General features: G+C 38.3%; 1 protein-coding gene and 1 long non-coding RNA gene across 2 annotated transcripts in view; one reads left to right on the top strand and one right to left on the bottom strand.

The window, feature by feature from the left end:
• The window catches only part of LOC128497823 (collagen alpha-1(XXI) chain-like), a 33,314-nt gene that overhangs the window by 9,566 nt on the left and 2,344 nt on the right, over positions 1-21,404 (bottom strand). The window contains exons 2-21 of the mRNA XM_053468002.1: positions 20,322-20,453; positions 17,253-17,813; positions 14,157-14,322; positions 13,283-13,508; positions 12,696-12,869; positions 11,500-11,577; positions 10,674-10,685; positions 10,508-10,591; positions 8,312-8,365; positions 7,874-7,927; positions 7,057-7,110; positions 6,700-6,744; positions 6,378-6,431; positions 6,130-6,183; positions 5,326-5,379; positions 4,246-4,299; positions 3,380-3,424; positions 2,907-2,960; positions 300-353; positions 158-211 (exon numbers count right to left, since the gene is read on the bottom strand). Of these exons, the coding sequence (XP_053323977.1) occupies positions 158-211; positions 300-353; positions 2,907-2,960; positions 3,380-3,424; positions 4,246-4,299; positions 5,326-5,379; positions 6,130-6,183; positions 6,378-6,431; positions 6,700-6,744; positions 7,057-7,110; positions 7,874-7,927; positions 8,312-8,365; positions 10,508-10,591; positions 10,674-10,685; positions 11,500-11,577; positions 12,696-12,869; positions 13,283-13,508; positions 14,157-14,322; positions 17,253-17,813; positions 20,322-20,442 (2,052 nt within the window). The 5' untranslated portion in view covers positions 20,443-20,453. The remainder of the gene's footprint in view (positions 1-157; positions 212-299; positions 354-2,906; positions 2,961-3,379; positions 3,425-4,245; positions 4,300-5,325; positions 5,380-6,129; positions 6,184-6,377; positions 6,432-6,699; positions 6,745-7,056; positions 7,111-7,873; positions 7,928-8,311; positions 8,366-10,507; positions 10,592-10,673; positions 10,686-11,499; positions 11,578-12,695; positions 12,870-13,282; positions 13,509-14,156; positions 14,323-17,252; positions 17,814-20,321; positions 20,454-21,404) is intronic.
• LOC128497824 (uncharacterized) lies at positions 4,681-10,551 on the top strand. The gene is made up of 3 exons (XR_008354338.1): positions 4,681-4,723; positions 5,340-5,407; positions 10,513-10,551. It is a non-coding gene; the product is annotated as an uncharacterized LOC128497824 (long non-coding RNA).

Below are 21,404 nucleotides of genomic sequence, written 5' to 3'. Positions count from 1 at the left end.
ATATTTTAATTAAAGGAATTCAGTTATTAAAGGGATAGTTTTATTTACTTATATTGCACAAGATTGATTACACACCAGTTATGAAAAAGGTAGGTAAGAACATCTGATACGCAGAACCCCTAACGCAGTCAAAATGGTTTGAGGAAATGTAATCTACCTTTATTCCTGGAGGGCCAGAAGGTCCTGGTAAGCCATGGTCACCTTGAACCCCCTAGGTTTAAGAATACAGTGTGCATTAGGTTAGACCAAAACTTGAGGCTGCTGTATAATAACATAATATGAGATAGACGTAGCTATACCTTCTGTCCTTGAATCCCCTCTGCTCCTGGGAGCCCAATAGGGCCAAGGTCTCCCTGTTACCAGTAGATAAACCGATGCAAGTTATTACAGATACAATGGATTCATTTATTTGGTATTTCTGACAAATGACCTATTAATGATTATGTGATCCAAAAACCCACCCCTCGTGGTAATAGTGCTACAGAATCTGCTGGAGCTCTTTAAACAAAATGTGAAAAATAAAAAATATATATGTCCAATAAAATATGTTTTGTTATAGTCTCCAGCGACACAGGAATTGCACCATAAATCATTTCCGTAGTTTACTCTACCTGTGTGACTTCTTTGAGAAAGTAAGTTTTTCATACAGGCAGTAAAACCTATTAATAATATTAATTGGGCAATAGCAATTGATATGCAATACTCAACTGCATTATAACGGTTATAGGCTTTATTTTCCCTATATAATCTAGACAGGGCCAGCACCATCTATAGGTAAAGTAGGCGCCCGCGCTCACTATGGGGAGGAGTGGGCAAAATCCTTGCACCAGCCCTGAATCTAGACTGCAGCTTTTCACTTGTATGGGGATAGTAAATTGTAAAGCAGTCTGGCTGCCAGGAAAACCCTTATTTTCTGTTATATTTTTTGCTTTTAGGTTATTGTAAGCTTGGGAGCAGAGCTCTCTCCATCTAATGTATCGGTTTGTCTTAGTCTGTCAATTCTAGTCTTTTCCTACCCTTTGGATATATGTATTATAAGAAGCGCTGTGTAAATTGGCACTATACAACTAAAAGATAATAATAGTAATAAATGGTAAGAAGGCACTTCTAAGCCATATTATATTCATTCCACCAAATTTATTGTCAGTATTTAATGTTTGCCACATGGTGGCGCCACAGCACAAGTTTAGATCATATGTCTTAACATCAAGGGCAATAAAAAGCAGAGCAGAGCTGATAGAATCACAAAGCTCTTTAGATCCATCTGGGGATATGTACTCAAACTGCCATTGTCACTGCTTTTAGTTACTCAGTTATTTATTAGGTGTTGCCACTGTATAGTCTGTTGTTTACAGAGCAGTTTACAATAATACCTTATTATTTAAATTGTTAAGTAACACTATATATACAGAAGTACATGAATCCACATTTGATAGAAGAACAATCTCTCTTATTGTAATTTCTTCCTGTTCTGTGACCAGTTAGGAAAAGTAATGTTTCCTAAGCAATCTGAATATACCGTAATAGAAAATAAATATTTGTCACAACACCTAGCATTTGTTCTAATAACTATAATGTTGGTACATGCTGAATCACATACACACAATTTATAATTTACAGAGCTGGATACAAGTTTAACCTATGTGTGACCAAGAGCATATATATTAGAGCAGATATATTATATGTTATAACAGGGCTCGACAAATCCCATGCACCATGGCGACTCAGAATTTTGTCCAGGCGCCTAGGTGTTTGTCAGCCTGTGATCGCGGGGGGCGCTGCTGCTGTCTGCCCAGGAGTCTGGGCAGACAGCACAGCCACTCAGAGCCCGCCCCGAGCCTGGGATCACTCCCACGGAGTGATTCTGTAGGCTGAAACCGTGATTGCATGAAAACCTGCAATCGCGTTTTCAGCTGCCACAGGCAGCTTCAGGAAAGGTGGTTGAGTGTTGATTGGGTCCCCACACAAGTGTGGGGACCTGACACAACACCCCCCTGCTGCCTGATCACTCCATGAGAGCGAAAGTGCAGTGTTAACCCCATTAAATGCCGCAATTGCGGCATTTAGGGGTTAATTCCCGTTTTGTACGTGGCTCTGCTGCTGGTGGTCTGCCAGGCAGGCCAGCAACAGCAAAAACGAGCCCCCACAAGCCCTGTGATGACTCCTGTAGGCATGGAAGCCTACAGCAGTCATCAGAGACTCCCCCCTGCAATGGCTGGTCTATAGACCAGCAATTGCGTCCCAGCTGCCAGAGGCAGCTTCAGGGACAGGGGGAGAGGGTTCTTTGGTCTCCACATGAGTGTGGAGACCAGCCCCAACACCCCCCCTGCTGCCTGATCGCTCCATGAGGGCGACAGTGCAGCGTTAACCCCTTCAATTCCACAATTGTGTATAACACATTCGTGGCATTGCAGGGGTTAACTAAATATCAGTCAATGCTGTGCTCCAATGGAACATCAGCATTGAAAGTGTTAAAAAAAACAAACAAAAAAACAACAAACAACAAAAACCAGCACTGACCTGAAAGACCAGGGTGCTTCCAGGTCAAATGCTGTGAGTTTAGTAAGTGGGCTGATGATGATCAGATCACTCCTAACCAACTGTTAGTTTAAAAAAAAAATCCTGGCTCCTAACTTTTTTAGCTGGCGCCTACATTCACAACAAATTTGTCAAGCCCTGTGTTATAATAACATTCTGAAGTATAATATAAAATGCAGGGTAGTGATGAAACCGCTTAAACTACACAACCATGTAGTACATACAGTTAAAGGGCTGGGAAGATCCAATGATAATGGCTTAAGGAACTGATAATTTGCATATCATAAAAACCGGTACGCTGAATAAATGCATTTCATGTACTTTTAATAATATATTGAAAACTACAAGATAAGTACGAATGTGCCTACCTTTAGGCCAGGTGATCCACTGATCCCTTTAGGCCCTGGTAAACCTCTTTCTCCCTGTAAAAATGAAACCATACTCATGCAATAATTTATTACCACCATGTTTTGTACAATCCCAAATTTACCGCTATTCAAACAAGCATTAAAAAAAAATAATACTTGCAGTCTAAGCACCCTCAGGACTTATTTTATTAAACAGATATTACAGCCCTCATATGCCCTCACAATACACATTGTTTGCCACTAGCAAAGATCTGGCTGTCATATAAATGGGATTCCCAGGTTTTCAGCTGGAGTTATTGCTGGCACATATCTAATACTGTTTCCTGTCTCATTCAGAATTGCTCCCGATGGCAGCCTTATATTCAAAACAAATATATGTCAAATGTGTGTTCTTGAGTTTAAATAAATAAGTTGGACTTTTTTAAATGAACAAAATGAGGCTTTCTCGCATTTAAAAACGTCCTAAAATGTACCTTTAGGCCAGCTGTACCAGGTAGACCAGGAGAACCACGAAAGCCCTAAATAAAATATAGATGCATGGCAATATCCATCATACAGAAATCATTACTTAACAAATTGACATGCACTAATTTGTCCTTCTTATAAAAGATGTAGGTTCTGTTTAGTTACGAATATTCTAAGGAGGCATATCCTACCATACTTCTAAGTGACCTAGAAATACGTTTAAACTCTCTTATTATATTCGATAGGGATATAAAACACACATCATACCACCAAGATTGCCATAATGGACATTTGGTCAGAGGGAGACATCACTAGCTCCTGTAAATTGTTACCCTGCAGTATGTGCGAGGTGAAGGACTTTTTACAGAAGGATCTCTGATCTGAACTTAGTTGGCTTGACCTTCACTTACATCATATTTGTCTCTCCCCCTTTGTAGGTAGTTTCATTCCTGATTTATTTTGCTCCCTGCCCTGGCCTTTGGATTTTTCATCATCAACTTTCCATATTACTGTTTCTTTATCCTACACCAAATCTTACAATATATTCCTTATGTAAATATAGTTGATTATGGATTTCGGGGAACAAGTGCAGGTCTATGATGTATAGGTTCCATTAAATTTATATATATAAATAGCACTTAACATACAGCTGGGGCAGCTCATACACTGGAGATTGTTTTGAAACTGGGCCTCAGGTTAGTATTCTATTTTTAATTTTATTTATTAGGAATAGCTGCATTAGTAGAGACACAGATGACTATGCTCAGACCTAGCTAAAACAGCCTATAAGAAAACTTACATGGCAACTATATGAAATACTGAGGGCCACCAGGGAAGGACTATCCAACTGTTTATATTAAGTTAATGTTCTCACCGGTGCCCCGCGAGATCCATCTGCTCCAGGTCTACCCGGTTGACCTTGTCCTCCCTGCAAAAAGCAACAAATGGCATTAAAGAAAGCCCTGCAGCAAAAAGCAGGTAGAGTCAATAATCCAAAGAAATGGTAGAGGCACAGGATCATAAAATGATGAATTATGTCAAGGGAAATTAAACCAGTTCAAAGTTTTTGTAACATTTTTATTAGCAGTGGACTCTTTTGGTAGATAGTGTTTAATAGGGAGCATTTTATAGAATTCAGGTATTCACTTTTAATTAGATTAATTAGACTAATGGGGATTTATCCAGGGTTTAATGAGGCTACCTTTGGAAACTTCAAGTAATTCACTACCCTTACCCTTCTAGGCATTATTAGGTATAGCTGGAAAAGGTGTGTACGGCGAGTCACCTTCATCTGGGATGATCTGGACTGGTTAAACGTCACTGATCTGTATGCTGTTTTTAAACCAGAATACGTAAATACGTAAATTGTGGATGTTTGACAGTAGCATTTAGTTAATAGATACTGTGGCCATCTGTATCTGACTCTTTAGTTTAATTTACTTCATGTTGAATTTTTATTTGAATGGATATTTATGCATTTTGCAAGCGGATGCATGGAGGCAGGCTAAAGAGTTTTATTCATTTTTTTTTCCAGGCAGTAAGCACCAACAATGCTCATGGTGGACATTTACTGGGGTCTGTGGTGGACAATAAATGATGTGCTGTGGACCTGCACAAACCATGCCATGGATACTGGTGTCCTCGTATGGACATTTTGCCTATCCTAGATCCCCCCCCATCCCACATATTTACCTTGCACCTACAGCTGTAGATTGAATGTGACAAGTCAAACATTGGCACTTTTTAAACAGGGCTGTTACATTACATTACATTTTACTTATCCAGTGTCAACCCCTTTGAATGTGTTATTACAATAGGGGAGAAGGCAACTTAACAATAACTTGTCTCATAATCTGTCATCTGTTAATTATTTCAGCTCTGTATGTATGTAAGTTTCACAAAAAAATCTATATAGTTGAAACATGTGAAACAGAATAACCATAGATAATTTCACCTTTGGTCCTTCAGGCCCTGGAGATCCTGGTCTTCCTGGTGGTCCTGGATCTCCCTAGAAGAGCAAGTAGAGTGACATGCCAGTGAGTATTTATTATAAGGATTTCTTCTGTGAAATTAATGAGGGCATTTTTCCACGTATGTTGGCAGCTCATTAGACCCTTCACTGAATGCTTGGCAGGCCTTTGCTGGAGTAGTAGTTATACCACTTGTCAGGTGATGTGTTCGGCTCAATGCATCTCCTGCACAACAAATACCAGGGGTGGGGGGAAAAATGTATATAGGAGGATTCTGTATTTGCAATGAGGGGGGGCATAAACTTAAAGGGCCAATTCAGCTACCATACACACTGCATATGCATCATAAGTGCTTATAATTGTTGGCGTGTCCCTTTAGTAGTAGCAATATAGCCTCTCTCCTCTTGCCTAAGAAGCCAAAAAACATATATATATATTACTATGCTCTGGGCCCCATCTGCAAGTCTTAGGCTTTAAACTATGACCTCTCTGAAGACTAAATTGTGTGAATAAATTACAGAAGAATCCCTATCTATATTTTTTAAATATTTTTAGATTGTCTCCACTGAATTATTTACAAACCTATAGTTAGTCTTTTTTAATATATTTGTATACTTCCAACTATGGGTAAAAGGGGCCCACCATCACAACGGAGACCCTCAGAGGAGCTGTGAGCCAAACTCCCTAAAACCAGATTTGTAATCCCTATGGACAAATTCATAGCCTAAATACATTAATTAAAATAACACAGCTACAAAACCTGTTTTGAAAGAAAAAAAGTCACTTACTGCTTGTCCCTGAAGCCCTGGAAGACCAAACAATCCCTTTTCACCTTTACTACCCTATAATGCGAAAATTGATAAAAGTTATTAAAATATGTTTGTATATTATTTTATATATGTGGATATAAACAGCATTATTTTACAGAAATATGAAGATTAGTAGATGTACAATAAGTTAGTAAAGAAGACATGGTGACAAATCACATACATGTATTAGTGTTTGTGCCACTCAAATGTCATCTTAACATTATTACCTTTTTTCCTACAATCCCAGGTTGTCCTACTTTTCCCGGTGAGCCAGGCGATCCCTAATACAACACAAAATGGGTTTAAAAATATCACTGAATGCATGTATATCATTCAGGGCCAAAGATACAATTCAAGGGCTATTCTATTCACTAGACACAAATGACCCTGAGGGGTTCCCAAAACTAAAGCAATCTGCTCCCCATTTTATTCTAGTGCACATATAATACATCAACTAAAGTGAAACCAACAGCAGTAAGGCAGTAAGGCAGTTTTGCAAAAAACACAGTACATGTATAAGAAAATAGCACATCAAGCTAGCACTACTACCTTCTGCCCCACGGGACCTGGGGTTCCATGCATCCCTGGTGGTCCCTAAAAAAGTAAAGTATTGATATTGATTATTCATGTCATCAATTCCGGTATCTCTCTCATACATATAGGCATTGCATCTGCATTATATTAGCTTAGCTGTATCTTATGAAAGGGGAGTTTAATTAACCTCAGTGAACCGGTATCTGCTAATATCTCATCTAGTTTTTGGTTTATGACATAATTTGATTGTAAATTTTAAGTGCTGATTTTTTGTAATAGTACAGGCTGCTGTTATCACCTATAATTCATACATAGTTTGTACAAAAAAATAATGGTTTCAGGGTATTGTAATGGCTGAAACAATCATCTTACTTGAACCCCAGGAAATCCAGGATCGCCTTTAAGCCCTTGTGGTCCCTGTTGACCCTTAACCGAAAAAGCAAACACAATAATAAACACAACACATTTTAAATGACAGTGTGTGTTACAATCAGAGATGGCCCAGTGCATCTGCAGAACTAATAGCAAATGCTGGTTTTCAAAACATTTGAACATCCAAGACCAAGGGGTATATTCACTATACTGTACCCAAGAGACAAAGGTGTGTGTGTCAGGGCAGTGGCCCCAAAAGCCACGTATATAAGAAACCCTGAGGGTTTTAATCTGGCAGAGAACTCCTAGATACCTATAATTTGACAGCAGATAAGAACCATTTGACTCTTCTGGTCTGTCCCTTTTTTTCTGATTTAAAGACTCAGATCATAATCAGACATTTGGCCATGTCTTTTATTCAGATAGATTTATGCCCATGCAGATTTTCATTCCCTCATTCTTTAGCCTTTCCTGCTCCTGGGAAGCTCTTCTGCTTTTCTACCACCCTCTCAGTAAAGTAAAACTTTGCCCTCTCATGTTTCGTCTCATGGAGAGGAGGGGGAGAGTTCCCAATTAATATCATGTAGCAGATTTGTGAATGGTGCAGGAAGGATGTAGCTGCTTTTGAGATGTGTCCCTTAAAGCATTATATAATGGTCAGTGTTGGATCTAGCATTGTAATTTGGTTTTAGAAGTATTATATGGTTGCCCCTAAATAACCCTTTTATGTAAGTAGATCTTCCTATTTATGACTGTGCTGATCAACTTCAAATACCATACCAACAGAGCTAAACACATTTCCATTAAAAAAATCAACCTTCTCTCCTGGAGGTCCAGATGTTCCAGGTGGTCCCTGGGGCCCTTGTAAGCCCTGCAAATCAATATCCAACAAATATTATTAGATACACTAAAAACACCATACAAGCCCAATATCCTCGAAGTCATATTTAGAAACCAGGGCAAAGTGATTTCTGATAAATATGCCCACAATTCTGTAAACTGCTCTAGTATTAATAATTTATTAATTATTAATACTAATAGCACATGCAGCCACAAGGGGAAGATATGTCCTTCTTATGAACTTTTAATGAGCCCACAAACAAGTGACCATTATAGATAAGGATAAGTTTAACAATGTGAAAATCCAATGCTTTACAACACATTTACAAATCAGTTCTTGTAAATTGGGAACATTGTACAACACAATGGCAAAGAAAGGGTTTATGAAAAATATCCAATATGGACATCTACTCACAGGCTTCCCATCAATTCCTGGGGGGCCACGCTCTCCTACATGCCCTTTGTGCCCCTGTTAGAACATGAAAACATGAAAATGACTAAGTTTGTAGACCACAAGATCAGAAACAGAATCTTGACAGATACAACAACTTAGGTACTTCATTAGTCTGCAGTATGACATCTTATTCATTTTTAATAAATAATAATGATACCATGCAATCAGGTACTGTATGGTAGAACAAAGACATTAATCATGTATCTGCTAAAATTTAAATTCCCTTTTGCTTAAGGTGGTGATTAGCAGTCTTTATCTAGCCCCAGTTTTGGGAATCGCTCAAATGGCTTATTTTGTAGATTATGTGCTTTGCAACTGCAATATTATCTGATAATATTTGATTGATCATAAATTAAAAAACAAATATATATATGTTTGCCGGGGCACAATTCTATACCATTCTGGATCATAATTTTGCATTGAATCAAGCATTTTATTACTGGGTATTGTGATGCTGTAAACCCCAGGGAGATGATTAGTTTGGCATTTGGGTGCTATGCAGATCATACATATGGGTCCCTGGGGTGGAGCAGTTGGAGAGCAGGGTGGGCCAATGCTCCGTTCCCCCGTTCAGTGTAAAACTCACGTCTAACCAATGTTACGTCGGGACCTGGATAACTTATAACCCCGTGAGTACTGCTGACACTCTGCGGCAGCTCGGCGAGGGACGTTGGTATGTTGTGTGCGGCTCACGCCATGCCAAGTCTCTCCGTGTACGGCCGATGAGAGACCGCTTTGGAGATGGTAGGTACGACAACCAAGAGGTTAGAGGTCTGCGGGATGCGGTCCAGGATTACTATGGGTACTGCATCAGGCACAGGTGCTAGGCATTAAAACCCTCTGGAGTTTGATGAGCAGAGAGACTGTTGGGGGAAGAGGCTGTTTCCTGTGCTCTCGGGTCAAGGAGAGGCCCTGAAAAAGACCATCCCTGAGCCAAGTGAGTGTTTAGGCTGGTCAGTCTGGGCCAGGATCTTGCTTTGTGCACATTCAATACAGGAAAGGGCTTTCTCCAAACTGGTGCCACAAAGTTGGAAGACACTGGAACTAAGGGGCTTAGCCCAAACACTGAAAAAACAGACCCAGACCATTATCTGTCCTTCACACTTCACAGTATGCACTATGCATTATGGTAGGTAGTGTTTTCCTGGCATCCACCCAACACAGGTTCATCCATCAGACATCCAGTTAGTAAAGCATGATTAATAACTTCAGAGAACATGTTTCTACTGCTCCAAAGTTCAGCAGTGATGTGCTTTACACTGCAGCAAACCTGGGAACTTCTTCACTCCGGCTACCCGGAGACTTCCAGGACTGCCCGGTGATGTCAGTGGCCATTCCGCCCCCATGTCAGCGGGAAACACCCCCATTTAAAGGGCAAATGGGTGGGGAGCGGGGCATGTCAAGACTCCACTCCTGCGACCCAGAGAATTTGGGTGTTGACCCGGAGATCTCAGGGTCAAACCCGGAGAGTTCCCAGGTATGCACCACAGACACTTGGAATTGTCCATAGTGATCTTTAGCTTATGTGCAGATGCTCGGCCTTAAAAACTAATTTCATGAAGCTCCTGACACCCAGTGCTTCTGCCGATCTTTACATACTATTTGTTTCAGCACCCAGCAGCCCTGCTCTGTGAGTGTGCCAATTAGTGGCTGAGCTGTTGTTACTCCTAGATGCTTCCACTTCACAATAAGAGCGCTTACAAGTAACTTGTGGCAAACGTGGCATCATATGACAATGGCACCTGTAAAGTGACTGAGCTCTTCAGTAAGACCCATTCTACTGCCGATCTTTATCTATAGTAACGGCATGGCTGTGTGCTTGATTTTCTACACATTAGCAACAGATGTGGATTAAACACTTAAACTTAATAATTGGGATGGGTGTCCCCATACATTTGGTCATACAGTATACTACTGAAGAATTTATTAAGAACCCAAAAACATTATTATCATATTGCTTCTTACTAAAAGAGTGTAACTAAATCTGAGAGTGTTTAATAGAGGATTTAACAGCTCGATTCTAAGAGTTGTCAGGACAGCGACACTTTGTCAACCTGCTTACTGTCCTTACTGTTTTTTATACAAAAATTGCCACGTCTCACTCATACTATAATGCAATTGATGAAAAAGGTTCTTTGAAAATAATATATTGCCTACTTCAGGTCCTGGAGCCCCTGGTGACCCTGTTTGACCATCCGGACATTCACATGAAGATACGGGCTGCACCCTCTCAAGTGGACACTATGAATAAAAAAAGGTATTAATAACAATATGAAGTTGTTTAAATAAAAATGTAAATTAAAACAAAAGGATATGTACGTACCCTTGGATCCTCCTGTCAGTAAGACAAAATGAAAGAAAATTAAGACTTTGCCTTTATTTTGATGCTTATTGATGACAATATAACAACGTTTGTTTTCATAAAAGCTATTAGATCAATTTAAATGAACTAAAGTTAGCCACAATTAGTGAAATACTAAAAAAGACTTACAAAACATGCACACACACTTTCTCCTTATTAGTAGTCTTGAGACATCTGATTAATGTATTACAAGGCTGAACACTAATTGTATGATATATATCTGTAATATAACACCATGTATTTCTTTTTATAACTCCCAATAAATACATCAAATATGTCAAAGCTCTTAAAATATGCATAGTACGAAATCAAAGGAAGCATTTGACTTTTCCAGTGGTAGACTTAGGAAAGTGGTAAGTTTAATTAGGAAGGAAGTAGTGTACACCCAAAATGTTTTTGATTTGACAAAAAAAAGTTTATTTTAGTCATGAGCACTGGGCTAAAAAATAAAATACAATGAAAGCCTACAAATAGTGGCCTTATAGGTATGTTTCAGATGTTATTTATTGGAACAACTAAAGAAATTAATTTACTAATCACATACAAATTATAATGACAAAAGCCTAGACTATTGAATCTGATGTTAGTATGAATGATAATGTAATGCATTACTTCTGTCATCCAAACTCATTAGTTTATGCTGTCGCCAAAGCAATTATTCCCATTCAAAGTAAGCAAACTGAGCTTTTTAGCTATTGTATTTTCTATGTTGTGTACATTTTCATTCTCTGTGAAGAATACATAGTCCTATTTTATTCTTCCCAAAATATATTATGATAAAGCTCACCACAGAGTAGATTTCACAGGCCGTTTCTCGCTCACTTTGCTCTGGATCACAGTATAATCTGAGCTTTTGTATTTCCATCTAAAGAAGCGAGAAAACAGGTAGATTGGTATCTTTTGATTGGAAACTTTTTGATTGGAAATTGGAAACTTTTTCAAGTTTAATGAAGGTTGTTACAGTCTAGAATTTTGTAAGGCTTTTCTGAAGAAACTGTTATCATGAAAATAAATATTTATACATTTAAATGTCTTAATTGCTTGTTAAGTTATCTTAATAAATATATTGACAGCTTTTGTAGAAATACATTTCTCACTAAACAGATGTGCAGATTTTTTCTTCATACATTATGTATCTTTAGGACTAGAATCAACTGAGATTTACAAATAATAATCAGGTAGCTCCTTCACTACCTCTATAGTCCTGAAATCCATTATGTGTTTGTTGCATTCTTAAGGTGCAATACAGCATTTTCTATTGCATTATACAGTATTTGTTTGTACAATAAATAACATATTGGGGATGTTTAAAGGGGAAGTTTAACAAAATGTTTGACTTCTAAATACACTAAACTCTGTTTATCTGTAGAGCCGAGGGTTGTCTTTGCAAGCAGCCATGTAATATTATGGCTACATTCCAAACCTAGACATTAAAAACATTATATTTTTATAAAAATATTGCTAAAACAGAAATTACTACAGTATATTTAAGTGATAATAGAATTAAAGGTATCGACAGCATTTTCTTTCTAAACCTGATCGAGTATTAAAGTTTATTTTAGAAGGAAATCAGCCTATGTAGTGTTCTGTCCATTAATACCTGTTCCAAAAGGATCTTCCGATTGTCTTTTGGGATGCTAGACTGTGTAGAGTGACCTGCCTTTTTTTTAGCAGGAAAATCTTATATCGTGTTACTGGGTGATTTTAAAAAAGTAGTTCAAATATGAGAGCCTATGTTCACCTGGACATGATTGATGCTATTCATAGTTTGTTTTATCATAATCAATGAACTGCCGATATTTATCTAAATGCAACTTTCAGCACACCTATAATTCTAAATATTTCAGAATCACTAAGGTGCCGTTCTCACAAAGAATATACACTGCTTATCCCCAAAAGTTTGTTTCGTTTGTTGTTCTCATCAGTGTTTGCACAAAGACTATGGTTACCAGGAACAGTTTTAAAAAGCCAAAGGTTACTTACAGTAACTGTGTTGTCTGTTTTTTCTTGCTTCACCACTTGTGTTCTGCCATTGATAAATATTGGCCCCATTTCTTGCATGAATTGATTTTGTATCAACACATCGTCCAGAAATAAGTCAGCACTTCTACTCCTTACTAGGATCTTTAGCTGATGCCAATCCTCATCAAAGAGTGCCTAATGGAAACAACTAATACTGTTAAGCCACAGACATTTCACTGCCAGCCTTCGCTTACTTACACGGTCATTTGTTTTGTTGGTTTGTATGTTCCACATAAATATACTTAGAGAAATACTAATTGTTACTTGTGACTTGTCTTACTATCTTAGCTATAGTTTCACAAAGCTAAAACTTGGAGGAGAATAATTTTGTCATTTGCTTGTCATCTGTACAAAATGTGTCACTAATTACCCATATTTTAGAACTTATTCTAATACAAGCGACTTGGCCTTGAGGTTAAAATACATCTTGGACATGCACTGGGCCCTACCCCTACTGAAAAATATAGTTTCTATGTAGGATATGTGTCTAATGACCCCCTCCTATACTGTCCAGTCCACCCTTCTAAAAGGTTGAATGTTTCTCTTACCTCTAATCTCTTGTCTTTAAATGTAATGACTTGAGCATCTGCATTGATCTGTGCAACAGTAAGGATGACTGATTTGTCAATTTCATTTAATGTCACCGCTGCCTGGACCTCTCCAGATTTCGATAGAATTCTCCAAAGGTCAATCATTTTATTGGCTACAGGAGACTTTAAACGCAATGTTGCCACAAAGACATAAGAGGGTGGAAGACCTTCTGGAAAGATGTCTCTGCATTGACATAAAAATGTATAGGAATGCATATAGATATATATAGATATAGGTGCGTGTTTGTACATAGCGCAAGCAGCAGGTACACGGTGGTGGTGTAGATCTTTAATTCTAAATGGTCAAAGTTCGGACACTATTCGACTTATTGAGATTAATACTATTGGGTTGTATGGATAAAACCAACATAACATAACATATGTCGAAGATTATTATTATTATCTTTTATTTATATAGCGCCAACAATTTACGCAGCGGTTCATACAATACATATATTCAAGGGTTATGACAAGACTAGAACTGACAGACTGAGACAAACCGATACATTTGGTGGAGAGAGCCCTGCTCCCAAGTTTACAATCTTGAGGGAATGGGGTGACAAACATAAGGCAAAGAGAAAGGGTGAGAGGTAGTGTGGTGGTTGTATCCGTGACAAGTAAGTTCTAGCAGCTATGATAAAAGTTACCCTAAAAGGGAGTTGAAGACCAAATAAGTGTATTAATAAAAAAGGAGAAAAATGCTGGATGGACAACGAAGATTGATTATTTATTCCTATTTCTTACATTCTGTCACATGTTCTAGTTTTACATTTGGGTATGGTTGCAACATTGATAGACAGAGAACAATTGAAAATAAACGTGAAGATAATACCTTGTATTTTCTGTTATATCCACATCGGGGGTAAGTAGATACGCCTTTTCTGATTCTAGGGAACCTGTTATTCTTTGACCTTTCTTATTAATTTTCATGCCCACGAGCAACTCAAAACCTTTCTCATCACGTGAAGCTACAGGTATTCGAGTAGGACACACAGACTCTGCAGAAATCAATATTGATTTATACCATTTGTACACTCAAAAGAATGAAATACTATAGGACAAGGATACCCAAAGACCAAAGAATAATGTAGACAATACCTTAGCAAACTATATGCATTATAGGACATGCTAGAGGTCGAAAACTCTACTTATACAATGCAATACAATGCAAAGCGCCTCTACATGACCCATTGATAGAGGTGCAGTAAGTTAAACTGAATCCAGATCATAATCATACCCCTTTTAGGCTTGCGCAGACATGTTGCTTGGGGTTCTGCAGGGTCTATATACTATAGGGCACATTAGGCTGTTTTTTATTCTTCTCTATCCATCCCAAACAGGGAGGGCTTCTTACAACTAACAAAAATTATTCAAGTCTAACAACTCCTATAAATCAATTTGAATTCCTACCTCCAGTGAACAGGCCTAAAAACCTCTTAGTATGTAAGAACATCAGAATTTGCTCCACAGACTAAAGATATCATGGCAGATCATTGGGTTCCAAAGCTTAAAATATGAAATGTCCAAAAAAGCTTTGATTGGCAATTTACTGAGATATTTTCTGTATTATCAACTTGTATAGAAACAAAGCAAATCACATCCCGATTTGTAAATTACTATTAATTTCTAAAGCACAAATATATAAATGGTGCAGATTTCACTAAATAACTACTGATAGTTCTGAAAAGCTGGACCTCAATCAAAACAAAGTGATGATGTTATTCTTATTTCAAAAGTAGAAGTGCAATAAGGTGATGTGATCCAGCCTCACTGGATACATAACTTAACATAACCATACAGTTATATGTTCATTCAGAGTGAAACACCCTTGTTTAGGAAACTTTTTTAATTTTAATGAATTGGCATATGTGTTCCTTTAAAATTAAAATTCAGGAACACTAACTTGTGGATCAACTTGCTAAAAGTTTGCAAGTTTAAAAAAAAAACTGTTAGAAACTCTTTGAAGTTTGAGTTCAGGACAAAGCAGTAAAACTAAGGTATTCAGTAACTTGTTAATTTAAATCTATGAGTTGAAAGAAGAAATGGTTGGAAGCATACTCTAGTGTCCTAGTTAGCTATTTAAGCAAATAATGCATATTAGAGACATGTTAAAAAATGTTTTTAGTAGAAGCTGCAGCTCTAGGGCAGCAGTTCCCCACCTTCTCTGTGGTCCAGTGCTTCACACAACTGCAATACTCGCCAAGCCAGTGCTGGCATCATATCATATACCACGTCAGTAGATGTGTTCTGCCGAATACATCTTCTGCACAGCAACTAGCTGGGATGAGATGGAAAGAGGCAAATGCATATGGAGGAATTCTACAGAATCCCCCCATGCATTTGAAAGCAGGACACCATCAACTGGACCTCTCAGCTATCATATGTATTAAAGTGCATGTGATGGCTGAAGTGTCCCTTTAAACTTACATAAATGATGTGTTCCTTAGAATTGTAGGGAGAAGGTCCCTGAAATAAATAGTATAGTTACCCTAAGTCACTCCTAGATTGTGTAGGATCATTCACCCAACCTTTATCTATGTTCATCTTCAGATGTTTTCTAAAAAGGGCCTCGGGAGGCTGCTACCAATATTTTATACATAAATTAACTAAACCTACCTAAAAATATAGTAAACCTTTACTACATTTGAATGCGTAAAATAAAGAATGTCGCTTGTTTTTACCATAACAGGGTGCTTGCCAAAAAAAAAGTTGAGATATTGAAAGGAAAAAATAGAGAAAGTCAAATAGTGCCAACAAGATCAGTTGAGTACATTGATGATTCTCTGTATCGTGTAACATGTTCAAAAATAAACATTAAAAAATGTACTTTAATTGAAAGGGGGGGCAATCATGTTTTTTTTTTTAATTTTTCCTTTCTTTTGGAAAAGAATTGATGGAAAATTAATCAAAATCATTGTCCAATTAAAGAAAGCTATTTTAGGGTAATTTTTCCTCTAAAGCAAATTATAAATTAAGAAACATATGTCTACTTTACCTTGAATGGCCATGAACCTTAGTGTCGAATGTACCATGTTTATATCATATAATAGTGCCTTTATTTAGTATGTATAGTAAGTTGACAGTAATTTTGACTAACTTTCTGACATGTCTGGTTTGTACATATGCACACGCCACTGTATAGTCTTGCGAACATAAAATAAACATATGATGTTATTAAATGTGACTGCTCCTATGTATTGCAGGCACTACCTCAGTCCCTTGACCTGTACCTTGGTTATTTCAGTGTGAAGTTTTCTGTCACAACTCAGTAATGCCTTACTAAATGTGGTGCTGCGGTAAAGTATGTAAAATTATAGAGCGAACACCCAAAAGTAGGCTACATAACAAAACATGAAGCAATTATGTCTACGTTCACTGCCATAGCTAATGGTAGACATTAAAAAAATGCCACCATATTTAAGAAACAAAGCAGAAAAAATACCAGTGTTTAAACAAATTCCATTTTGTACTTTGTCATATTTACGTAGGAGTCACTAAACAAGTCTGAGATTAGTATTGTTAAGGCATTTTATGACATCATTTTTCTACTACCGGAGTTATTGAACTAAAACTCAGTGAAGACTGCGGTGCATCTTCAGTACAACTTACGCACCGACCTCTTAGAACTTGTACTTGTGGGACGTTTTAATTGATCCCTCTAATTTATCAAATGTTTTTATAAGCCCCACATAATTATCACATCATGGGTCTGTGCCAAAAAGAATATAGCTGTAAAAGATAGAGGAGGATAAATCCAGCCTCTCTGAGCTTGAGGTCCAACCTTGAGGGTTCTCAGCTAAAGCCACCTTCCCACCTGTGTGATGCCAGACACAAATATACCAGTAGGGGTAAAAAAGGAATGAAATAATAATAATGAAAGTTGGGAGAAATAAAATAATATGTAGCTGTAAAAGGTATAAGACCTTACCTTCACATATCTTCCGTTGCATGGTCTCTTTAATCCTGTCTATGGTTGTGTAGTCCTCTGCATAAAGAACATAATCAGTAGATGGAGAATTGGCAATTGCCACCAGTTCAGATTTAGTGATTTCAGAACCTACACCAACCGCAAACATGATGATATTCTGTGCCCTGGCATCTGCAGCGGGCTCAACTACATCATCCTGGGATTTGCCATCTGTGACCACAATAGCAATTCTGTTCTTGGCAAGAGTGGTCCTTTGTGAAGAGGGAAACACATTTTCTGTAGCAAACTTAATTGCACGACCAGTCTGAGTATTCCCACCCAAGTATTTCATGCTCTTCAAGGCCGTGATGAGTTGCTGGTTTGTACTGTGCTGTCCAAGAGGAAATTCCAGCCGAGGTGAATCACTGTATTGTACTACAGCTGCTTGAGTATATGCAGGTCCAATGTCAAAGCTACTTGTTATATTTATAAGCCAGTTTTTAGCAGTATCAAAGTCAGTGTATCCAACACTCCAGGATCCATCAACAATGAAAACTAAATCGTTTAAAGCGGTCCTGCAACCTGCCATAAAAAATAAAAATGCTGCTTTACTTACATTACCTGGAATAATTGTTTTATTGTAAATTTGCAGTTTTACAATAGTTACATTGACAAGTGCAAACACATATTATTTACAAACGTCTATATGTTTATTTTGTAAAAATACAGCCATCATTCTTAACTGTGTATCCTATCCTCTGTTTCTTGAACCACCCCATTGTATCAAGCCAAACCATGTCTACCTTAAGGCCATTCCATGCATCAATAAACCTTACAGAATATGAACCATGAATACATTATTGTTTTATCCTTTAATGTTAGGACATGTTTCTTCTAAACACTCCATCCTGTAGATTTTGCACCTTTTCTGTAAACTATTTTTAACATAACTTCCAGGTGTATTATTGGTAAATTTATCTTACTGTAGTTAATATCTATGCAATATTATGTTCCCTGCATATTAAAGAGGCTTACATTTTTTTTATGAAACTATAACCCTTACAATGTAATTTTAGAAGAAAAAGTGAAATTTATTAAATGTATCTGTTCCTTGTGACAAGTCCCATCTTGCTATTAGAATAGTATGACAAATGATATTGCCCACCAGCCTGCTAGCAAAAGATAATATATATCAGTAATTGTCTAATTTATAGGCTTTTTGAGCCTAAAGGCTTTTCTTTATGCTGACACTTCAAAATTATCAGTAGAGTCTAATTTTTAACATAAGTAGAAACTATTTTATATGAAATATTTTTTCATTATTATAGATAAAATATAGTACATTTATAATGTGAATCTGATCACCATAGCCTTATAGCCGTCATCATTTACCAACACATTTGTAAACCTCAATTACACAAAGTGAAAAATCATGAAGAAATTTCACTGTGCCTATGATTTGGCCCCTAGTTTAACACCTATAAATCCTGCTTGGATTTCCGGAATCACACAGTTACTTCCAGTAAAAGGTGAAAATTTGAACTACTTTTTCCGGTATTATACTTTTATTTTTTATTTATTTTATTATACTTAGCTCTTTTGGTGGGGTTTGAATCCAAAAAACTAAGAGATGTTTAACAAAAATGATGCCAAAGTAACACCCCTTGGCATTAAGGTTTTAATGTCAGTATATAAATCTCAGAAACTGCATTGCAAATAGAAATGTATTTCAAAACACCATGTTCTGAATACTAGACTAGTTTTAATTTGGTTGCAAGCTGTTATTATTGCACAGTATGTATGTGTATATACAGTATAAATAGAACGATAAGCCATAACATTATGACCACCTGCCTAATATTGCATAGGTCCCTTTTGCCACCAAAACTGCCCTAGCCCATCAAGGCATGGACTTCACTAGACCTCTGAAAGTGCAATGTGGTATCTGGCACCAAGACGTTAGCTGCAGATCCTTTAAATCCTGTAGATTGCGAGGTGGGGCCTCCAGGGCCCTCTTGTTGGACATCAATCACACTCATATCATGCCCAGGCAGCCATTTCCATATGTTTATGTAATATATTTCTTTTCACATTTCGGGCCCCAAAATTAAGATGCGTCTTATACATGGGAGCAGGGCCGGCCTTAGGGGTGTGCGACCTGTGCGACCGCACAGGGCGCCATGGTTGCAGGGGCGCCTGACCGGGACTTAGATTAAAGCATCGTTTTTTTTGTTTGTTTTTTTTTTAAACTTTATTTAACATCATTGATGTTAAATAAAGTTTAAAAAAAAAACCCGATGCTTTAATCTAAGTCCCGGTCAGGGGCGCCGAGCGGTTGCTCGTGAAGTTCTCGGCAACCGCTCGGCGCCCCTTACTCTCCGTGACTCCGTCGCGGTGCCAGCATCTCATGTTGAGCGCCGGACTATACCGGCGCTCAACATGAAATGCCGGCAGAGCGAGAAGACGGACGCCTCCCGCTCTTACCGCAGGACTCCGGCAACAAGGTAAGTGGGGGGGGGGTAGTTTGAAGGGGCAGAGGGGGGGGGTAGTTTGAAGGGGCAGAGGGGGGGGGGTAGTTTGAAGGGGCAGAGGGGGGGTAGTTTGAAGGGGCAGGGGGGGGTAGTTTGAAGGGGCAGAGGGGAGGGGTAGTTTGAAGGGGTAGAGGGGAGGGGTAGTTTGAAGGGGCAGAGGGGAGGGGTAGTTTGAAGGGGCAGAGGGGAGGGGTAGTTTGAGGGGGGGTAGTTTAAAGCGGCAGAGAGGGCGGGTAGTTTGAAGGGGCAGAGAGGGGGGGTAGTGAGGGGGGGCGCCAGAGGAGTAGTCCGCACAGGGCGCCACAACGCCTAAGGCCGGCTCTGCATGGGAGTTTCTTATACTTGGAGAAATACGATACATTGTCAGAGTGTTAAATACACTGTGGGCTTCATTGCCATGCCATTGTGTCTGTTTCTTTATCCTAATATAATTTAATAATTGGCCAGGACACCTTGCTCGCTCAGACCCTGTTAAGTCCCACTAAAATTCAAGACGCATATCTACAAACATACAAAATACTCAATCGCTGCAGGAGAATGAATAAGGAAAAAAGATTACCTGCTAGAGATTCTTCATCATCATCATCTTCACTTAGTTCTTGTCCAGACAATGTCTGTGTTAACATTGTTATTGTAAGTATTCGCAATGCCCATGAAGATTTCATTTTGATCTGACACATTGTTATGTGATCTAAGAATATAATATGAAAGTGAAAGTAAATTATCAACCTTCCATTATATCATATAGATCTGTAACACTACTGGGTGGTGAATTTAGGCCCTGGTGCTATGATGCCTTAATAACCCACATTTAGCATGCAGACTTTGCAAAAATGTTCAGTTACCAACGGTGAAATTCAGCATCATATTATCCATTAGGCACACTTTTCTAGAGCCCCATAAAGCTTTGAGGGACCACTGAGATCTAATGGGTAATCTGTCTGAGATCACTGTCCAAAGAGCAGTAGGTGCACAGTGCAGGCCGTTGAAGCAGAAAGGCAGATGCTCAGCAGGGTCAGATAATGTTTATTCCATGGAACAGGGTAGGTCTTATTTTGAAGAGCAACGCACTTCATTTATCTAAGAGGAGTTAGCTTTAAATAAAAGTGTTAGTAAGTAAAAATTGTATGTTAAGTGACCTTGTCACCACACTGCATGAAGGAGAGATCACTGCAGGTTGGGGTGTAGGTCAGAGCAGTCTGGTGGCAAAAGGTACAACTCGGCTTGGGGGGCAGCTAGAGGGTGTTTGCCCAGTGCCTAATTATAATGAAATATTGCCCTGTCTGCAACTCAGCCTATTCATAAGCAAACTTCAACCCAATAATACGTGAAAGATTTCTCTGGTACAATGATTCATGATTTTTTATGTGAATGTCTATGTGCCTAAAGGGATGCATTTGATTAAAGTGAAACAAAACCATGAATTAAGGTTTCTTTCCCTGTAGGCTTATAATCAATCTAATATCTTGGACTCATTCTATAGACTTGATTTTCAGGCAGAGAAAAATCAAAATAGGAAATAGCAAGTGACATCTCTATACGGGATTGATTTGTGTTGTAGGGTGAAAATGTTGTCTAGGTTTAGGCTAGGTCAATGTTCCAAAGGGGGAGCCGAACATTTATCAGTTCTACCCATCGTGTA

The sequence above is a fragment of the Spea bombifrons genome, chromosome 5, assembly GCF_027358695.1.
Source record: "Spea bombifrons isolate aSpeBom1 chromosome 5, aSpeBom1.2.pri, whole genome shotgun sequence".
In the NCBI taxonomy this organism is placed as follows: domain Eukaryota; kingdom Metazoa; phylum Chordata; class Amphibia; order Anura; family Pelobatidae; genus Spea; species Spea bombifrons.
This window is presented reverse-complemented; position numbering and strand designations above follow the sequence as displayed.